Here is a 16,165-nt window from a genome sequence, read left to right on the forward strand (position 1 = left end):
ATTTCTACTTCTCTACCCACTACCCTTATCCTAAGTACTGTATGCAACAGACCAGGCACCGCAATCTTAGCTCTGTCTCCTACCGACACCAGTCTTCTATTACCCTTTTACCCGACCTTCCGCATGTACCCGGTTACTTAACTAACGGCTTCCCAAACCACCAGTTGTTATGCCCATCATTCAAAACTACAAGAGTTGGGTAAGAATAATCTGATAAAGGGATGTATGCAGACAAGGGGAGAATTAACAGTATGGTGTATGTGGTTTGTGGTGTATGGTCGTCTTGGTAATGGTAAGAGGTGTGCTTATGGGTGGAGCAATAGAGGGTATGTACTATTTTAATTTCCTGGCTTTTGTGGGTTGTCAGGAATGTTGTGTGTTGCTAAGCGGATTCCAAACGGTTGGGTTTTTTTGTATTAATAAATATACGTACATGTTTCTGCAGTAGATAAAACCACAGCAATTGACTCTAGGAGAGATTTGCATCCAGGATGCCCCATGCTTTCATCTGCCTTCAATGTTTTGGATGCTACATCTCCGAAGTTCACCTTCTTATCACAGCGTCACAGAAAAATAAAGAGCCTGACCTTTCTGCTCATCCAGTAGAGATCTTGAAACATAAAATCTCAATGTAAGGGCCGTTTACTCCTCCTCCTGACTGATTTCTGTCTGAAATATTCATTGCTGGGAGGCATCATGGTATATAATGTTGTTTTATTAGTCATTTAGAAATATGGATGCAGTAGAATTGATGTAACTGAGCTCTGAATTTAGTTGCTCTGACCGTTCATTCTTCTATACACGATAGTTTATTCCTTTAGCCTGGTGTTGGTTTAAAAGGCTCTTTAGGCCAGTTGGGTGGGATGAAGTGGCAGTGGGTAGGGCTTTGTGCCCTGCGGGTAACTTGCAAGAAGCGTCAACCCTGTGAAAGACCCAAGTAACACAAGTGACCTTGGGCTTCTATTTTTCTGGGCCATATAAGGCATGCTATGCATTTGGAGCTTCTTGGGGAGTAGGGGCGGGTAGGATTCCATTAACTGTTGTTTAATTTAGCATCCCATAACATTGGATCCTATCGTTCCATACTAGAAAGAATTGCCACTACAACATGTGGTGGCTTTGAGAAAGGGTTTGTCTATGCTTAGCTATCTGGGGCATAACTGGCAAGCAGAGTGAGGGATTGTAGTTGCACTGGGTAGCCAGGATCTGTGAAAAGTGGGCTTGTAGAAGTGCCAGTCATTTCAAACAGACTCAACTGCAGGTAATCAGTTTGATACTCATTCAGATTGTTCTCCTTTGGACAGATTCCAGCTCTCTTTAACTGGATGGCTGATACCAGACACTTAAAGCCTGATTTTCATCCACCTTTATAGCTGTGTAAAGTGGATGTGAAAAGTGGTTAAAATAGATTGCGACAAGCTAGGTAGCTCTTGCTGCACCAGCCAAGGAGGTGGGGGAACTATCCACTCTACCTCCTTTACTTTAACCCTGGGCATAAAATGCTACCATTCCGACCTGGTAATGTTACATTCAGTTTGCACAGGTGCAGATGCTGGTGCAAGGCAATATTAAATTTAACGGAGGTCCCAAAGAGTTCTGGAGTGACTTCTCTGGGAGATATAAGTTGTGAAATCCAGAGTTGCCCAGTGGTTGACAAAGCAGACTTTTAGCAGGCATTTGTTTGATTGGTTGTTTTTAATTTTTTTTTTAAATATTCTTCATTCATTACTTTTAAATAGCACAACATCCTCCTGGGCTGCTATATTTAGTGCAGTTACTCTCACTCTGGACTGCTTTGCTATAAAGTTCAGAAAGTGGCTTCAGTCACTGCTGTCCAAACAAGTGAAAGCCCTTTTTGATTTTCTGGGGAGGATGAAGGGATGAGGGAAATATGTAGTGAAATTAATTTGATGCTATGAAAGTGAAGGATAGAAAACACTGACTATATGTAAGCATTGCTAGTAGTTAACCAGATGCTTTCCCAATCATCTCTGCACTTTGATCCTAACCATCTATTCTGGACAGATACTGTCAGCGGTGCCTAATTGTGCGCTGGTTATCTGTTGTGGACAAGTATCTATTAGGAACTCGGTTGTGATTAGGGTGACCAGATGTGAAAAATCGGGACGGGGGTGGAGGATAATAGACATGTATATAAGACAAAGCCCCGAATATTGGGACTGTCCCTATAAAATTGGGACAGCTCGTCACTCTAGTTGTGATCTTCATACTTATTGCATCTTGAGTCAGACTTTTAGAGACAAAAGGCCAGTGTTTAGTTCCTGGGCAACAGTCTTGCATTTTACTCAGAATTATGATTGAAGTCCCAGTTGTCAAAGAATAATTTTTCAAGTATTCTTTCAGAAAATTCTGTTTCTATAAATGCATTCAGTAGCCTAAGAAAAGCACTCAGCTAAAAAATGTGAGTGAACAGCAGTGTATGATGCTCATTTCATGCTGGAATACTATAATACGCGTTGGAAATGAAGTCTGATTGGAAAAGGTCATCACAGACAGTTGTGTGGAGCCTTCATTAAGCAGTAATGAGTCACGAGTCTGTAAGGGCTCCTTGTCATTAGATTGCAATGGAGGGTTTAAGGTTTTGTTTTTATCATCCAAACACTTTCTGACCCTCTCTTTATTTTATTGAAATAAGCTATTATCCTATTGTCAAGAGTGTAGAATTTCAACAGATTCGTTTACTGACAAGTCAATTCTGTTTTCCCATTTCCCTCCTCCTTTCATTCCCAACCTCCAGGCAGATTTTCCTTCTTCACTCCTCTCTCTGTCAATCCCCTCCCCCTTTATACCCTGCAGTCTCCTCAACTCTCAGACTGCCCTTTCCAGAATGATGTTCCTCCTCTCACTGTAGGTATTACTTTGACTCTATAACAGAATCTTAGAACATTTTCAGTTGTTCTTGATCTTTGAGCCCTGTGCATCTCCTCTTTACATGGATACTGTGGACTTGAGTTCTGGGTCTGACAGCTGGAGGAAAAGGAGAGTGTTCGTCAGATTTGGAGCAGTACAGGGAAATTCCCAGCTAATCTTATTATAATCATATTTATTACAGTAGTGCCTAATGGCCACCCAAGAGCGAGGCCCCATTGTGCCATGCATTGTAAAGTAGTAGACAATCTCTGCCCCAAAGAGCTTACATTATAGATAGACAAGATCTACAGGGTGTGAGCAGAGCTAGAACACACAAGCAGAGTGAACAAAGTGATGGCAGCAAATGTCATGTTAGTTCCACATTTTTTGGGGTGTGTGGTGGGTGTAGTTAGGAAGGGGATCTGTTAAGTGGAAAGAGAAGGGAAGGAGGGGTGAGGGGGGCAGGGGAGAAGAGAAGCGAGAGGGGCAGGTGAAACTGAGGTGAGAAGATAGGGAGGGAGAGGGTGAAATGAAGAGTTATCACAGGGTAAAAGAGAGTCTGCCAAAATTGTAGAAAGTTCTCTGATTGTCTAGAGGTTTCTGCTTTTGCTCCTATTAGCTCAAGTCTCTGGCTTGCTCCTCTCTGCAGTTTTTCCCTGTGGGAGAAAGCACTGCTTGCATCTTAGTGCCTCTAGAATAGGGGAAGCCCCCTGCATAGTTTTGGGTCCAAAAAGGTGGCCGTGGCTGGTCCCCATTTTATCCCCTCCCTCCAGTGCTGTTAACAGAGAATTGTGAAAGAGGTGAGAAAATAATCTCTCTGTGGGACATAGCCCTCTCAGTCTCCACTTCAACAATGCAGTCAGCTGAGATCCTCCAGGCAGAACTGTGCAGTGGTGCCTCTCTCGGGGCATTATCCCCCTGTGAACAGACAGTTGGCTGGAACAGTACTGGCAGGGAAGTGCAACAGGGCTGGTAAGAGCTCAGGACAAAAAGTGTCAGGCACTGGCTCTCTTCGTCTCCTGCCTGGCATGAAAGTGTGTTCCTCCAGCACACAAGAGTGTGATTACTGGTTGGTAACTGATGGGGCAAATTGCATTATTCATTATGGTTGGGATTGAATTGAAATTGCGAGGGCAATTTTCTCTCTCACACTTCAAGGTCAGATGAGAGTATTTACCATTCTCTCTCTGTTTATCTGTGAATGCAAATTGAATTTGGTGATGCAAATTGATGAAATGTTAGAAATATAAAACTCATCAGAGGTGACATGGAGAAAAATTACTGGGTAGAGCTGGCCGGTGGCTTCGCCATCCCATAAATGGGCTTCTCCTTTGATTAGTAATTATTTCAGTCTTTGCTTTCTTTCATTCTCTTGGTTTTAGTTGTTTTGATTTTTTGTTTTCAAAAGAAAAACCGTAGTGACACTCTGAAGCATTTAGAATCAGAATTAGATGGTGCAAATAAAGCCAGCTGCAGAAAGGCTGCTTGTGTTACAACAGGGTTTCTCTTGAACTTCCTTTTGTTTGTTTGCTTGAAGTGTTTTTCGGTTCACTTTCCTTTCTCAGGAATTTTGCTTTCACATGCCCAGGCTCCCAAGGCCTCCACAGAATGCTTGGTCCCTGATGGCTGGAGTGATAACTGAAAGAGAAGATACAGGCGGTTCTCACTTCTAAACATGGCAAACTCTCTGAAGACTCCTTGTATTTCCTTATTGGCGCACAGCTGTTGGGAAGAGGCGGGGAGAAGTTGGCCAACTTTTCTCTCCAGTCACTGTTACCCATGGGAGTAAGTACGCAGGGCCCAAAGGTTTTGCTATCCAAAGAGACCCAGTTCAGTGTGACCCATTGTCTAAAGCACGGACTAGGAACCAAGGGAGCTGGGTTCTGTATCTGGCTCACTGGGTCACCTTGAACAAGTCTCTCAACTCCTCTGCTGAGTTGTGTGTCAGATACCACTTAGTTTATTGACCAAGTCTCCTGTAAATCAGGGAGATTCTTCTTTACAACCAAAAACCTCTTGACTCCTGATTTAATAATGTTATTTCCCACAGACACATAACTACAAGCATCCATTTATGCCAAATTCAAAAATTCTGCTACATTACCCAGAGTCCTATGCATCAGCCATACATGTGTATCAGAATATGCTGTGAAGTCAGAGTGGAGGGGCCACCCAGACAATGGCCTGATGACCTTTTTGCTGGATGAAACCGGAGTGCAGCGGTGGCTCCAGGCACCAGTGCTCCAAGCGCGTGCCTGGGGCGGCAAGCCGCGGGGGGCGCCCTGCCGGTCCCTGCGAGGGCGGCAGTCAGGCAGCCTTCGGCGGCATGCCTGTGGGGGGTCTGCCAGTCCCGCGGATTCGGTGGCAATTTGGCAGTGGGTACTCCGAATCCGTGTTACCAGCGGACCTCCCGCAGCAGGCATGCCGCCGAAGGCAGCCTGCCTGCCGTGCTTGGGGCGGCAAAAAAGCTAGAGCCGCCCCTGCCAGAGTGGCACTGCAGCCCCGTGGACCAGATAGCTACGCTACACACTGAAAATTTGGCCCACCCACCATCACAATTCTCCCTGAAATTAATTTGAAAATGTTGGTCAGTGTGCTCCTTAGTCCAGACAATGTTTACTACTAATAATAGCAAAGCTTGACAATTATCTAGGGCTGCTTATTTTTAAAGAATTTCACAAGCATGGACTGATTAACCCTCACAACTCCCACTCAGAGGTATTATCCCCATTTTAAAATTGGGTCTCAGGTTCAGGTTCCCTGTGTGGCATGGCTAGCAGTGCAGAGGTAGGACACAGGTGTTCCTGTTTCCCAGTCATGTGATCAGGCCAATTGACCACACTTCTCTGGTATAGCAAAAGCCCTTAAAAAAACAATGAGGAGTCCGGTGGCACCTTAAAGACTAACAGATTTATTTGGGCATAAGCTTTTGTGGGTAAAAAACCCACTTCTTCAGATGCGTGGAGTGAAAATTACAGATTCAGGCATAAATATATATTGGCACATGAAGAGAAGGGAGTTACCTTGCAAGTGGAGAACCAATGTTGACAAGGCCTATTCAGTCAGGGTGGATGTGGTCCACTCCCAATAATTCATGAGGAGGTGTCAATACCAGGAGAGGGAAAATTGCTTTTGTAGTGAGCCAGCCACTCCCAGTCCCTATTCAAGCCCAAATTGATGGTGTTAAGTTTGCAAATGAATTGTAGCTCTGCAGTTTCTCTTTGCAGTCTGTTTTTGAAGTTTTTTGTTGAAGAATGGCTACTTTTAAAGCTGTGCTGGGGCAAGTCCCTTAAGCTGATTTTTCCCAGAGCTGATCTCAGTGTCTGTGTCTTTCTGCAGCAGGGTGTGAGCCAGCTTGTGTGTGTGCGAGAGGAGGTTTAGGAGCCTGGCTCAGCAAGACAGGTTAAAGGGGGCCCATGCTAACAGAACAGGTGGGCTCCATGGTATCTCAGCACATCAGGTGGCATCTTGAAGGGGGGCAACCCGTCACAGGTTGCTGAAATGTCAAAGATGAAATATACTTTCTGTACAACAGTAAAGTTCTGAATGCCGGCCTGCTCTTTATTCACTGCATCTGTCCATGTCAGTAAAAGAGTTGTCCTTACAAGGTTCCTTTATTTCTTATCCTAGTGTGTTTGACTCAAGACTTCCTTGTGTGTAGGACAATGGAGTGATGTGAACTGTTTCCTTTCAGGTAATTTGGGGTTTATGAAAGGCAGAGGCAGAATGATAGGTGATGACTAGACCAGTGCATGTTTAGGAAAGTGGAGTTAGTATAGAGTAGGCAGGTGGGGTGTTCCTTTCCTCCTGACTCCTTTGCAGGTTCTACATAATGTATTTATTATACAGTGCATTTGGTATTTTCTATAGCTCTAAAGCTGGTGTGTCCAAACCTTCTGGCATACGTTGACCTACACAGTGATTTTAGTTTAAGATACTATGCTGAAGCTATTAACAATATTCGTTATTGTTACTGTCCCTTACAAAGGTAAACTATCTGAGTAGTAGATGGGGTAGTTATGGGCCTCACCACCTTCCATTGGTGTGCAGTGTGATGGTAACTTCCAGGTGGAGAACAGTGGTGGGCACCACCATTACAGATGATTGACAGGTGTGTGGAGAAGAGGGGAAGCAGAATAGTGCCAATAGAAGAAGCTGAATTTGGATCCCCACCTCCGGGTATGAAGGAAATATGCAATCTGGAATGGTTTTATATCAAATAAGGTCTCCTTTCAAATGTTTGTTTTCTAGTTGGCCTGCCTTAAGATATGTTGATTTAGGCAACCTTGTTGCTTCTGCAGTATCCTGACACTGGCATTGTCCCATTTAAAGAAAAAAAAAAGGCAGCATTTAATGTCTGACCACAGAATTTTTTTTTGTCATGGGAAAGATTTTCTGTCTCACTGATCTCAACCTCATGGTTTTTCCCTTATGCTCTTTTTTTTCACTATCCTTCCTTTTCATTTTCTTTGTCCTTCTCTTACCTGATCAACATTTTGTTGCTCTTACACGCCCCTATTGTCCTGTGTATTGGTCATTCATATCCTGATAGTTTAACCAGAGACAATGCCACACGCAAAAGATACAGGATTGTTGTATCTGGACTTGGAGACTGAGCTGTTTCAACACAAAATCATTGGCTCATTGGAGAGGACCAGATGTGATAGGATCCATGCAGGTGGGCTACAGGCAAAAATATTCTGTTGTCAAGTCGGCAACATGAAATCTTGATGGGCTACAATTTGGCCTCTCATTCTCTAGTGTTGATTTATAAAATGGGGGAGAAACAGGAAAGGAAATGGGACATTTCAGCTTACTTAAATCTTCTTATTTACCAGTCTCTCATTTAATTTAGGTCCCTTTGTTTTCTCTTGCCATTTATAGATGGACAGACACTTTGTGAAGGATGTATATAGCCTGGATCCTGATTTGGGGAATAACTTTCCTCTAGCAAATGTATTGCTGCAGCACACCTGGGTTTTCTTTTATCTCTTTGTTAGTGTGTGGCATGTGACCTGTTTACCTTTGCTTCTGTAGTTCTTGCAGTGCCTTTGTCTCCTACATTTTCCTTTTTCTATGTCCCCTGACATCTTCTTTCCCTCTGTTTTTTTTACGGTACTTATAGCATCCATAGTATGTAATGTGGTCAGTGCACTGTTGTTTGTCACTTTTCTTCCTATCTGCTGTCCCTGGCAATGTGTCTCTGTACCATGTTCTTCTGAGTTGCTGCATGACTCACACTGTGTTCCCTTTTGACATTGGTGCACTGTGGTTGGCCTGTGATTTTCTCCCTGATTGGCTGTATAGAACAATATTTCTAGCTTCTTGTTTGCCCTCTGTGATGGTTTTCGCAGTATTCGTTGGGTGTTAGGTTGGTTACTGAAAAGATTCAATGATCGAAACAACGATAGTTTTATGGTTCACTGAAGGAGAGCTGACAGCTGCTTTTGTAATTTTTAAGGAGGTTATTAAAATGTATCTTAGCTGCTATATTCATTGTCTGCCTTTGCTGTTCTTTGAAAGGCTAAGTATGGTCTTGAAGGTGAAGTTTTATCATTAAGATTATATTTAAGAGTAGAAAGAAAGAGCGAAGTATGAAGAGAGCTTCTCAACAGTTCAGCAAAAAGAACGAGGAGTACTTGTGGCACCTTAGAGACTAACAAATTTATTTGAGCATAATCTTTCGTGGCAGTTCATTCAGTGGATGGGGCAAGGAGCATAGGGACTGATAAACAGAAACAAATTTTCCATGTGAAGGCCAAGAAGATTTACTTTGAACTTGCAAAGGTTTTGGAAAGTGTCAGCATGCTCAGCGTTTAACTGAACTTTGGGAATTTTGATTTTTTTAAATTAGTTTGGTTTGAGTGAGTGAGTGGCATTAAAGAGCCAGAAATGTCATCAGCATAGAACAATGTCTGGGAGTAGTGACATAATGGAGTTTGTTGCCGTAAACCTGACTTTGAATCCTATTTGTGTCACTGGGGAGGGTAAGTTTGATATTGTCCACCTAGTTTATAGAAGACATCTGTTCCTGTTATGATCACTGTATTACTTGGTAGAATTACCAGTCTGTTCTTAATGACTCAATCTTTGCTTAGGCAAGTCCAGATTGTGGTGTATTGGAAGACTTCTGAGGACTTTAAATACTGATTTTTCTATTGTGTGGTAGCCTATGAATACTAAAACTCAGTCCAGAGGAATGAAATTGCATTACTTTCCCTTGGACAATCAGCTTCCCACACTTAAATTTTAACTGACCAGCACAATTGACCTGAGACCGAAAGCCTAAATGACCTACCTCAGTTTCCCTCTTAACACCACTGAATGCAAAAGAAATGGACAATCTGCTCATGTGGCCATTTACTTTGCTGTATTCTTCCTATGCTTACTCATTTGTAACCCATACTGCAACTGAGGAAGAGCACACGGGGCTAGATGTGTGTGCTCTCCCTGTAAACACTTTTTATTAATGCTAACAAGGAAACTAGGCAGGAATCTATTTTCATTCTGAGCATCAAGTGAGAAAATATCAGTCAGTGCACTTAGGATTTATAAAAGCAGGTCAAAACTTTGAGGGATATACATACAGTTTAATTAAAACAAAACAAACAAACAAACCCTTCATTGGGCTCAGGTCTGGAACAGTAGATTAAACCCAACCAGTAAATTTAGCAGGGAGGAGAGGATTTCTATATCATGTCAGACAATGGGTGGGTCTTGCATTGTTATTCACCCTGGATCATACGTAATTTGAAATGTGCATGGGAGGATTTTATTCTTATTCTTATTATTTTATTTTTTGTGAAATTGGTATTTAACAGTAGAACTTTCCAGATTGACAATAAATGTTTGAGTGTTTCTCTAGTCTCCAAAGGGTTACAATAGTTTTATTAATGTGGTACTTATCATATGTTAATAGCCTGATGTGTTCTATACTTTCTGGGTACTCTGTTTTCCCACAGGATTCTTGATCATGTTTCATAGTATTAGAGGACTGGAATCGGGCTTTCTAATGTTGACAGCTGAGGAATATCTTTTTGATAGAGATTGATTTCTGCACATTTGCAGAAGGCTATAATGTAATGGTGGATTTATCCAAAAAATGAACACAACAAAAATTAGATTCTCTATTTACCATCTGGAATCCTTGATTGCTGACCAGGAAAAATGCTGATATTTCTATTAAAATCCCAATGAATTTGGGACATTTGCACGGAGCTTATGATGGGAGAGGGAATCAGCCTGTTAGTGAGAGGCAGACACCATCTATGTCCCATCAACTTAGACGATGCTGTTGAGCACCGATTTCTTTTTGTGTAACTAACTAATTAATTAAAATAGAGCCAGGGTAATAGTGGGACTCTGGTAATTAAATTATTCATTTTCAAATGCAGATTTAAAGCCCTCTTAATGAACTTCCCACCTGAATACACAAGTGAAGAATCTGTTTCACACTGCTGGATTATCAAATTGGTCTGTGAATGGTTCCAAATTAAACTGGAACTTTAAATAGCCTTTTAATTAATCTAGAGTTTTAAAATGCATATTTGTTGTTAGAGGGAAGGATCAGAGGTCGGGAAATCACTGATTGTGGATTTATGGCAATTTCCCAGTAAAATTCCCAAAGAGCATAAATTGTTCTGGCAATCAGGATGTAGGAGTGCCACTTTTCTGACATATCTAAACAGTGCCTGAATAATGGTGATATTTTATTTGTTGAAGGATATTTCATTTATTTTCTTTTGATTTATAATGATAAAGAGCACCTGATATTGGTGCTTTTAGTCTGCTTGAAGTTTTGTGTTTGGTACACAGTAATTTTCACTTTCAGGGCTTGTTCACACTGAAAATACAACTGTTTTTATACTCTGGTTGTGAAACTCTCTTCTGCCTGAGTTAAATAAAGCTGAGTTATTCCTATAGTGCAACTTTTTTTCATGAATCAGGTTTGTTGCCAACATCTACTATAATGCCTAACTGCTTGTACTAGTGCATTATGGGTGAATATAGACAGCTATCCAGTGCCTCAGCAAGGAATAGAGAGCCCAGAGGATATGCGCACAGAGCAGCTCCAAGAGCATGTCGGTCAATGCTGTTTGAGATGCCTTGCTGCACAGAGAGCTGAGAGGAAGGGGAAATCGGCTACACAGGCATGGTTGGGAGTTCTGTTCATGTTGCAAAATAAGTGCTGTTACCCAGTCACAGGAACACAACCTATGTGCCAGCTTAGGCTGCTGGCAAGAACACCACATGGATAGTTGCCACAATTACTAACCAACTATTAGCTATGCTTGAATGCAGATCAGGTTTAATGGCAATCACTTCTCTAACTAGTTAATATTTAAAAGTTGTGGTGATGTCTAAGATCCATTATTACACTGATGCTGAAGAGTTAAGTATTTATCCAAAGGTAAAATAATCGATTTTCAGTGTAAAGTATATGTAGTGTTTTATGACTTTGTATATGTAAAGCAATGTAATTGTTTTGGGGCTAAGCAGTAAGCTTGGCCATTGGCCATTTCTAATATCTCTTTGAAAAAAATGCTGTTAATGTGTTCCATTGCTATTAGTACTTCCCCTAAGTTTTTCTGACCTATATGGGTATGAGGTAATATTAAGATCTGACAGGTATCTTCTGTCTTTTAGTGCCAGGATATTAGAGAAGGCTCGGCACCAGCTACAGGAAGAGGTATTACGGATCCAGAGCCAGCTACTGGATGAGAAGAAAAAACGTGAGCAGCATGAAGGTCTTGTCAGACGCTTGCAGAAACGAGTGCTACTGCTTACCAAGGTATGGCATCTAGACAGTGTGACGGGTTGGATCTCAGAAACCCCCTTGGGAGCTGCCACCCAATGTACCAAGACTACTTCTGCTCCTGTTTTCCCTGCCAGCTCAGGACTCCAGCACCCTGTCTTGCTGAGCCAGACACTCCAGTCTGCTCTAACACAGACCCAGGGTCTGAATCACTTGTCCCAAAGCTGCAAGTTTACCTGAAAACAGCTCACAGTAGTGTGCTTGTCTTTAGCACTCAGATGCCCAACTCCCAATGGGGTCTAAACCCAAATAAATCCGTTTTACCCTGCATAAAGCTTATGCAGGGCAAACTCATAAATTGTTCGCCCTCTATAACACTGATAGAGAGATATGCACAGTTGTTCGCTCCCCCAAGTATTAATACATACTCTGTTTTATTAAATACAGACAGTAGGATTTAAGTGGTTCAAAGTAGTAACAGACAGAACAAAGTAAGTCACCAAGCAAAATAAAATAAGATGCGCAAATCTATGTCTAATCAAACTAAATACAGATAATTTCCTCACCAGTTCCAGAGCACTCCCTTTTACAGGCTAATTTCCTTTTAGCCTGGGTCCAGCAATCACTCACACCCCCTGTAGTTACTGTCCTTTGTTTCAGCCTCCTTCAAGTATCCTGGGGTGGGGGTGGGGGTGGAGAGGCTCCTTCTTTAGCCAGCTGAAGACCAAATGGAGGGGTCTCCCACAGGTTTAAATAGACTCTCTCTTGTGGGTGGAGACCCCCCTCCTATGCAAAGACCAGCTCCAAGATGGAGTTTTGGAGTCACCTGGGCAAGTCACATGCCCCTGCATGACTCAGTCTTTACAGGCCGACGCCATTGTCCACATGGTATCTTGCATGTCTCCAGGAAGACTTCTTATGTGGATTGGAGCATTCCAAGATGCATTGTTCTCCAAGTGTTTCCTGATCAGGTACTTAACCTGGCGAATTCCTTCCTAAAGAAGCTGACCAAATGCCTCCCAAAGCTTACTTAGAAACCAAGCAAGCATACAGCCCATATTCTTAACCTCAAGTAGAAAATGATACATATATGTACAAATAGGATGAATAGATATAGTAGACCATAACCTTTACGGAGATATGTTACCTGGCACAGGCAGCACAAAACATATTCCAGTTATGTCATACATACATTTATAAGCACCCTCTCCCCATAAAGCCTTATGGGGTACACTGTCACAGACAGAATTTAGGAATGCAAACCCTTCTCCCCACCCGTAGATACTGTTCCTGCAGTCCTCTTATTTCTTTCCTTGTCTGCTTTGTAGTTGATGATTCAGTACTACTTGGTCTCAGTGTAGTGGATGCTGTAACAATGACTTAAGTCTTGTCTTTGGGTCTGCTCAGAGTAAATACACGAGTGTCAGTGCTGGTGCGTGGTGCTTGTGTAGGCTGCGTTTATGTAGGTGACACACCTCTTAATGTCATCCTTGGCATCTGTGTTAGGAAAGAGAGTTAAGTCATGTTACCATAGGTGTATTTGTGTCTGAGTCACTGAATGGAATTTAACTTCACTTCTCTTAGCAATCTCATAGAAGTCAATAGGGCTGGTCACGTGAGCAAACTTACACACATGTATGTTTGCTGGATCAGGCTCTAAACTAGATGTGCCAATAGCTGGGAGAAGCAAGACAGTAGGAAGGAGAGATGAAGGTAATAAGTTTATGTGGTAGCTCAGCTCAATGAGAGCTAATGCACAAGATATAGTGAGGATGGTGGTGATGCAGCTTTATTAAATAGATGCGTTATTTGAATTTGAAGGTTGAAATTAGGCAGAGTAATTCTTTCCAGCATAGTATAGGGATGTGGCCCCCCAAAAAAAAAAAAAGAAAGGAGATGTTGTGCTGCTACTGCTTCAGGCTTGAAATTAGAATGTTGACTATAGGATCTTGATTTGCCTTAATTGTTCTGTGCTCAGTTCTGTAATTCCGTGTCAAAGCTGAGCCAATGAGGCTGTGATGTATAGTGTACTAAGCAGGGCTTTCTGGAGCGTGAAGCAGCTGTTTCACAAGAGGATATTAGTTAAATCTCTTTCTGGCTGCAGTATTTGATACCATGGAGAGTCCAGTAAGTGAGAAAGAGACAGAACTGCTGTCGCTTTTCTTGACACATTGTGGCAGGCATTGCATTCTGAGTGGCTGGCAACTACGAGAGGAAACCGTTTCTCCCCTTGGCTCACTGAGACGACAAGCAGCATAGACAGGATTTTCCCAGCCCTATATACTTCTGGTTTTGGTATGGTCTGTAATGGGATATCTGTGGTTGTAGACATAGTTGGGTAATTCCAGGTATTCGGAAAAAGAATACAGTACTTGATAAGACATTGGCAGCCTTTAGATACCTGTACTATATATAGATATATAATAGAACCTCAGTTACGAACACCTCAGGAATGGAGGTTGTTTGTAACTCTGAAATGTTCGTAACTCTGAACAAAACATTATGGTTTTTCTTTCAAAAGTTTACAACTGAACATTGACTTAATATAGCTTTGAAACTTTACTGTGCAGAAGAAAAATGCTGCTTTTAAACATCTTAATTTAAATGAAACAAGAAACAGGTTCTTCAGAATAGTGTCAGACCTGAGCAAGCAGTTATAAAAACAGTTGCCCAGTAAACTACCAAAATATTTCTTTTGTTAGCCTATTTCCACTCTTCAGCTGACAAATATGTTTTGTGGTAGAACAATAGGATACAGATTGGTTTTTAAAGTTCTGGATTGAAAGATCACAGACCGTTCCCTGCAACATACCATGTGGTGGTCCATATCCTAATTTCTATATTGAAGACATGGAGCCCTTTTGATTTGTTCTTCTCTGTGGTTTTATTTCTCACAGAAAAGGAGAAATCACTGGAAATGTCCTACCTGAATTCATAGCACATAAACTTGCTTTTTGAAAGTTGAAGCTTTCAGTGTGCTGTAGAATATTTCATCTGAGCTACTTCAAAGGAGAAAGGGATAACTTTGTCCTCAGAAAATCTGTTTTGTCCAGGATTATATGGGATCCTTTGTGTAGAACCACACGCACGGTCAGAGCTAGGGCAGGAATTTAGGCATTGTTTCCTCGGCGGTGTTTCTTTTAATGGTTGCTCTGCTCATGCAAAATTAGAAAAAGGAATTTAATTTAATTAAAAAGAAATTATGATCTTGTGGTTTAAAATGAGATTGAGCAAATAGGTTGCCTTTAAAAATAATAATTTCACAGTGAAAGCGTATCACCTAGAGTGGTATTTAATCATCTAATTAGTGGCATCAGTAGTAGACTGTACTGCTGTCTGTGTCGTGAATAGAAAGGAGGAAAGAAGGAAGGGGAGTTCACTTATCCAGCTCGCTGGTGAATCTAGTGTGATTTGTTAAACAGGACTATAAAAATCACATTTTGGGAGAAGCAATATTGTGTGTGACGTGGTCCTTACTGCTCCCTGGTAGTGTGTGTATGTTGTGGTTGTCACCGCCTGCTCCTTTGAATAGGCAAAGAATCAGTTACCCTATCCTAGCAAATAAGGAGACCCAGCTGATTTGATAGTAAAAATGTTATGCAATGACTGTATCTTCCTTTCTTTGTGGATCAAGGCAGACCTTGTATGTCATAATTCTGTATTGATCACTTACTTAAAATCAACCAAAAAGGAGAAGCTAGTTCTTCCCTTCCATTGTAGTAGTGTTTAATATTAATGTAAAAAAGGTATCCACTCCTGCTCCTTGACGCTGCTCTAGGAGCAACTTGCTCTGCTGCTCTGACCCCTCCTCAACCTTTCTTGGTCATTCTTTACCTCTTCCTTTAGTCTCAGTCATTTTTTTTTTTTAAAACCATTCAAGTCCTCACTTCACTAGGCCTCTCTCCTTCATTCCCCGCCTGCCACAGTGTCTCAGCCTCACTTGGTGCTCTGATCTCCCTGTTTCACTGTCTCTATCCTCTCCTCCCTTTGCTCTGGGTCTTCCTGCCTCATTTGCCCACTGGTTCCTTGCTCTTTCCCATGCACTATAGACGCTTCACTGTGACTTAGTCAATACTCAAGATTAGCATAATTCTCTGCCAGCTATCAGTACATGAAATTTTCAGGAATCACCTCTGACTTCCCTGGACTGCAAGTGCTAGGCTTGGAAAAACAAGTATCTGGGCATCAGTCTTGGGTCTTTGATACAGCATCACTCAGATTGCTACTGCTAAACCACCAGTCTGGCTCTATCATTTCTATCTCTACCAGTGGAGTAGGTTCTAGCATGTGATCCTGGGCTCTTGGTGCAGACAAACAATCAATTAAGACACGTTAATCCGTCTATACTGTGTGCCTGGCAGCAGTTTCCTGGACTTGAGTTCAAATACAGTTTTTTACATGCACGTTTTAAATTAAGTATGAAGGCTAGATTCGGTCGCCCAAGGATTTTTCCGATATCAATGTTGGTTTAAAGGCTTCCCCGAAAGCCACTATCCTTGCTAGACAAGAAATTGTTTGAATGGGTATCTTCATTCATTT

At 41.8% G+C, this 16,165-nt stretch overlaps 1 protein-coding gene across 3 annotated transcripts in view; it reads left to right on the forward strand.

The window, feature by feature from the left end:
- The window catches only part of MAD1L1 (mitotic arrest deficient 1 like 1), a 529,982-nt gene that overhangs the window by 154,761 nt on the left and 359,056 nt on the right, over positions 1-16,165 (forward strand). For all 3 annotated transcript variants that reach the window (XM_026650732.2, XM_026650733.2, XM_026650734.2), the window contains one exon: positions 11,518-11,662. In XM_026650732.2, the coding sequence (XP_026506517.1) occupies positions 11,518-11,662 (145 nt within the window). The remainder of the gene's footprint in view (positions 1-11,517; positions 11,663-16,165) is intronic.

This window comes from Terrapene carolina, unplaced genomic scaffold (assembly GCF_002925995.2).
Source record: "Terrapene carolina triunguis isolate 2854851 unplaced genomic scaffold, T_m_triunguis-2.0 Scaffold93, whole genome shotgun sequence".
Lineage (NCBI taxonomy): Eukaryota > Metazoa > Chordata > Testudines > Emydidae > Terrapene > Terrapene triunguis.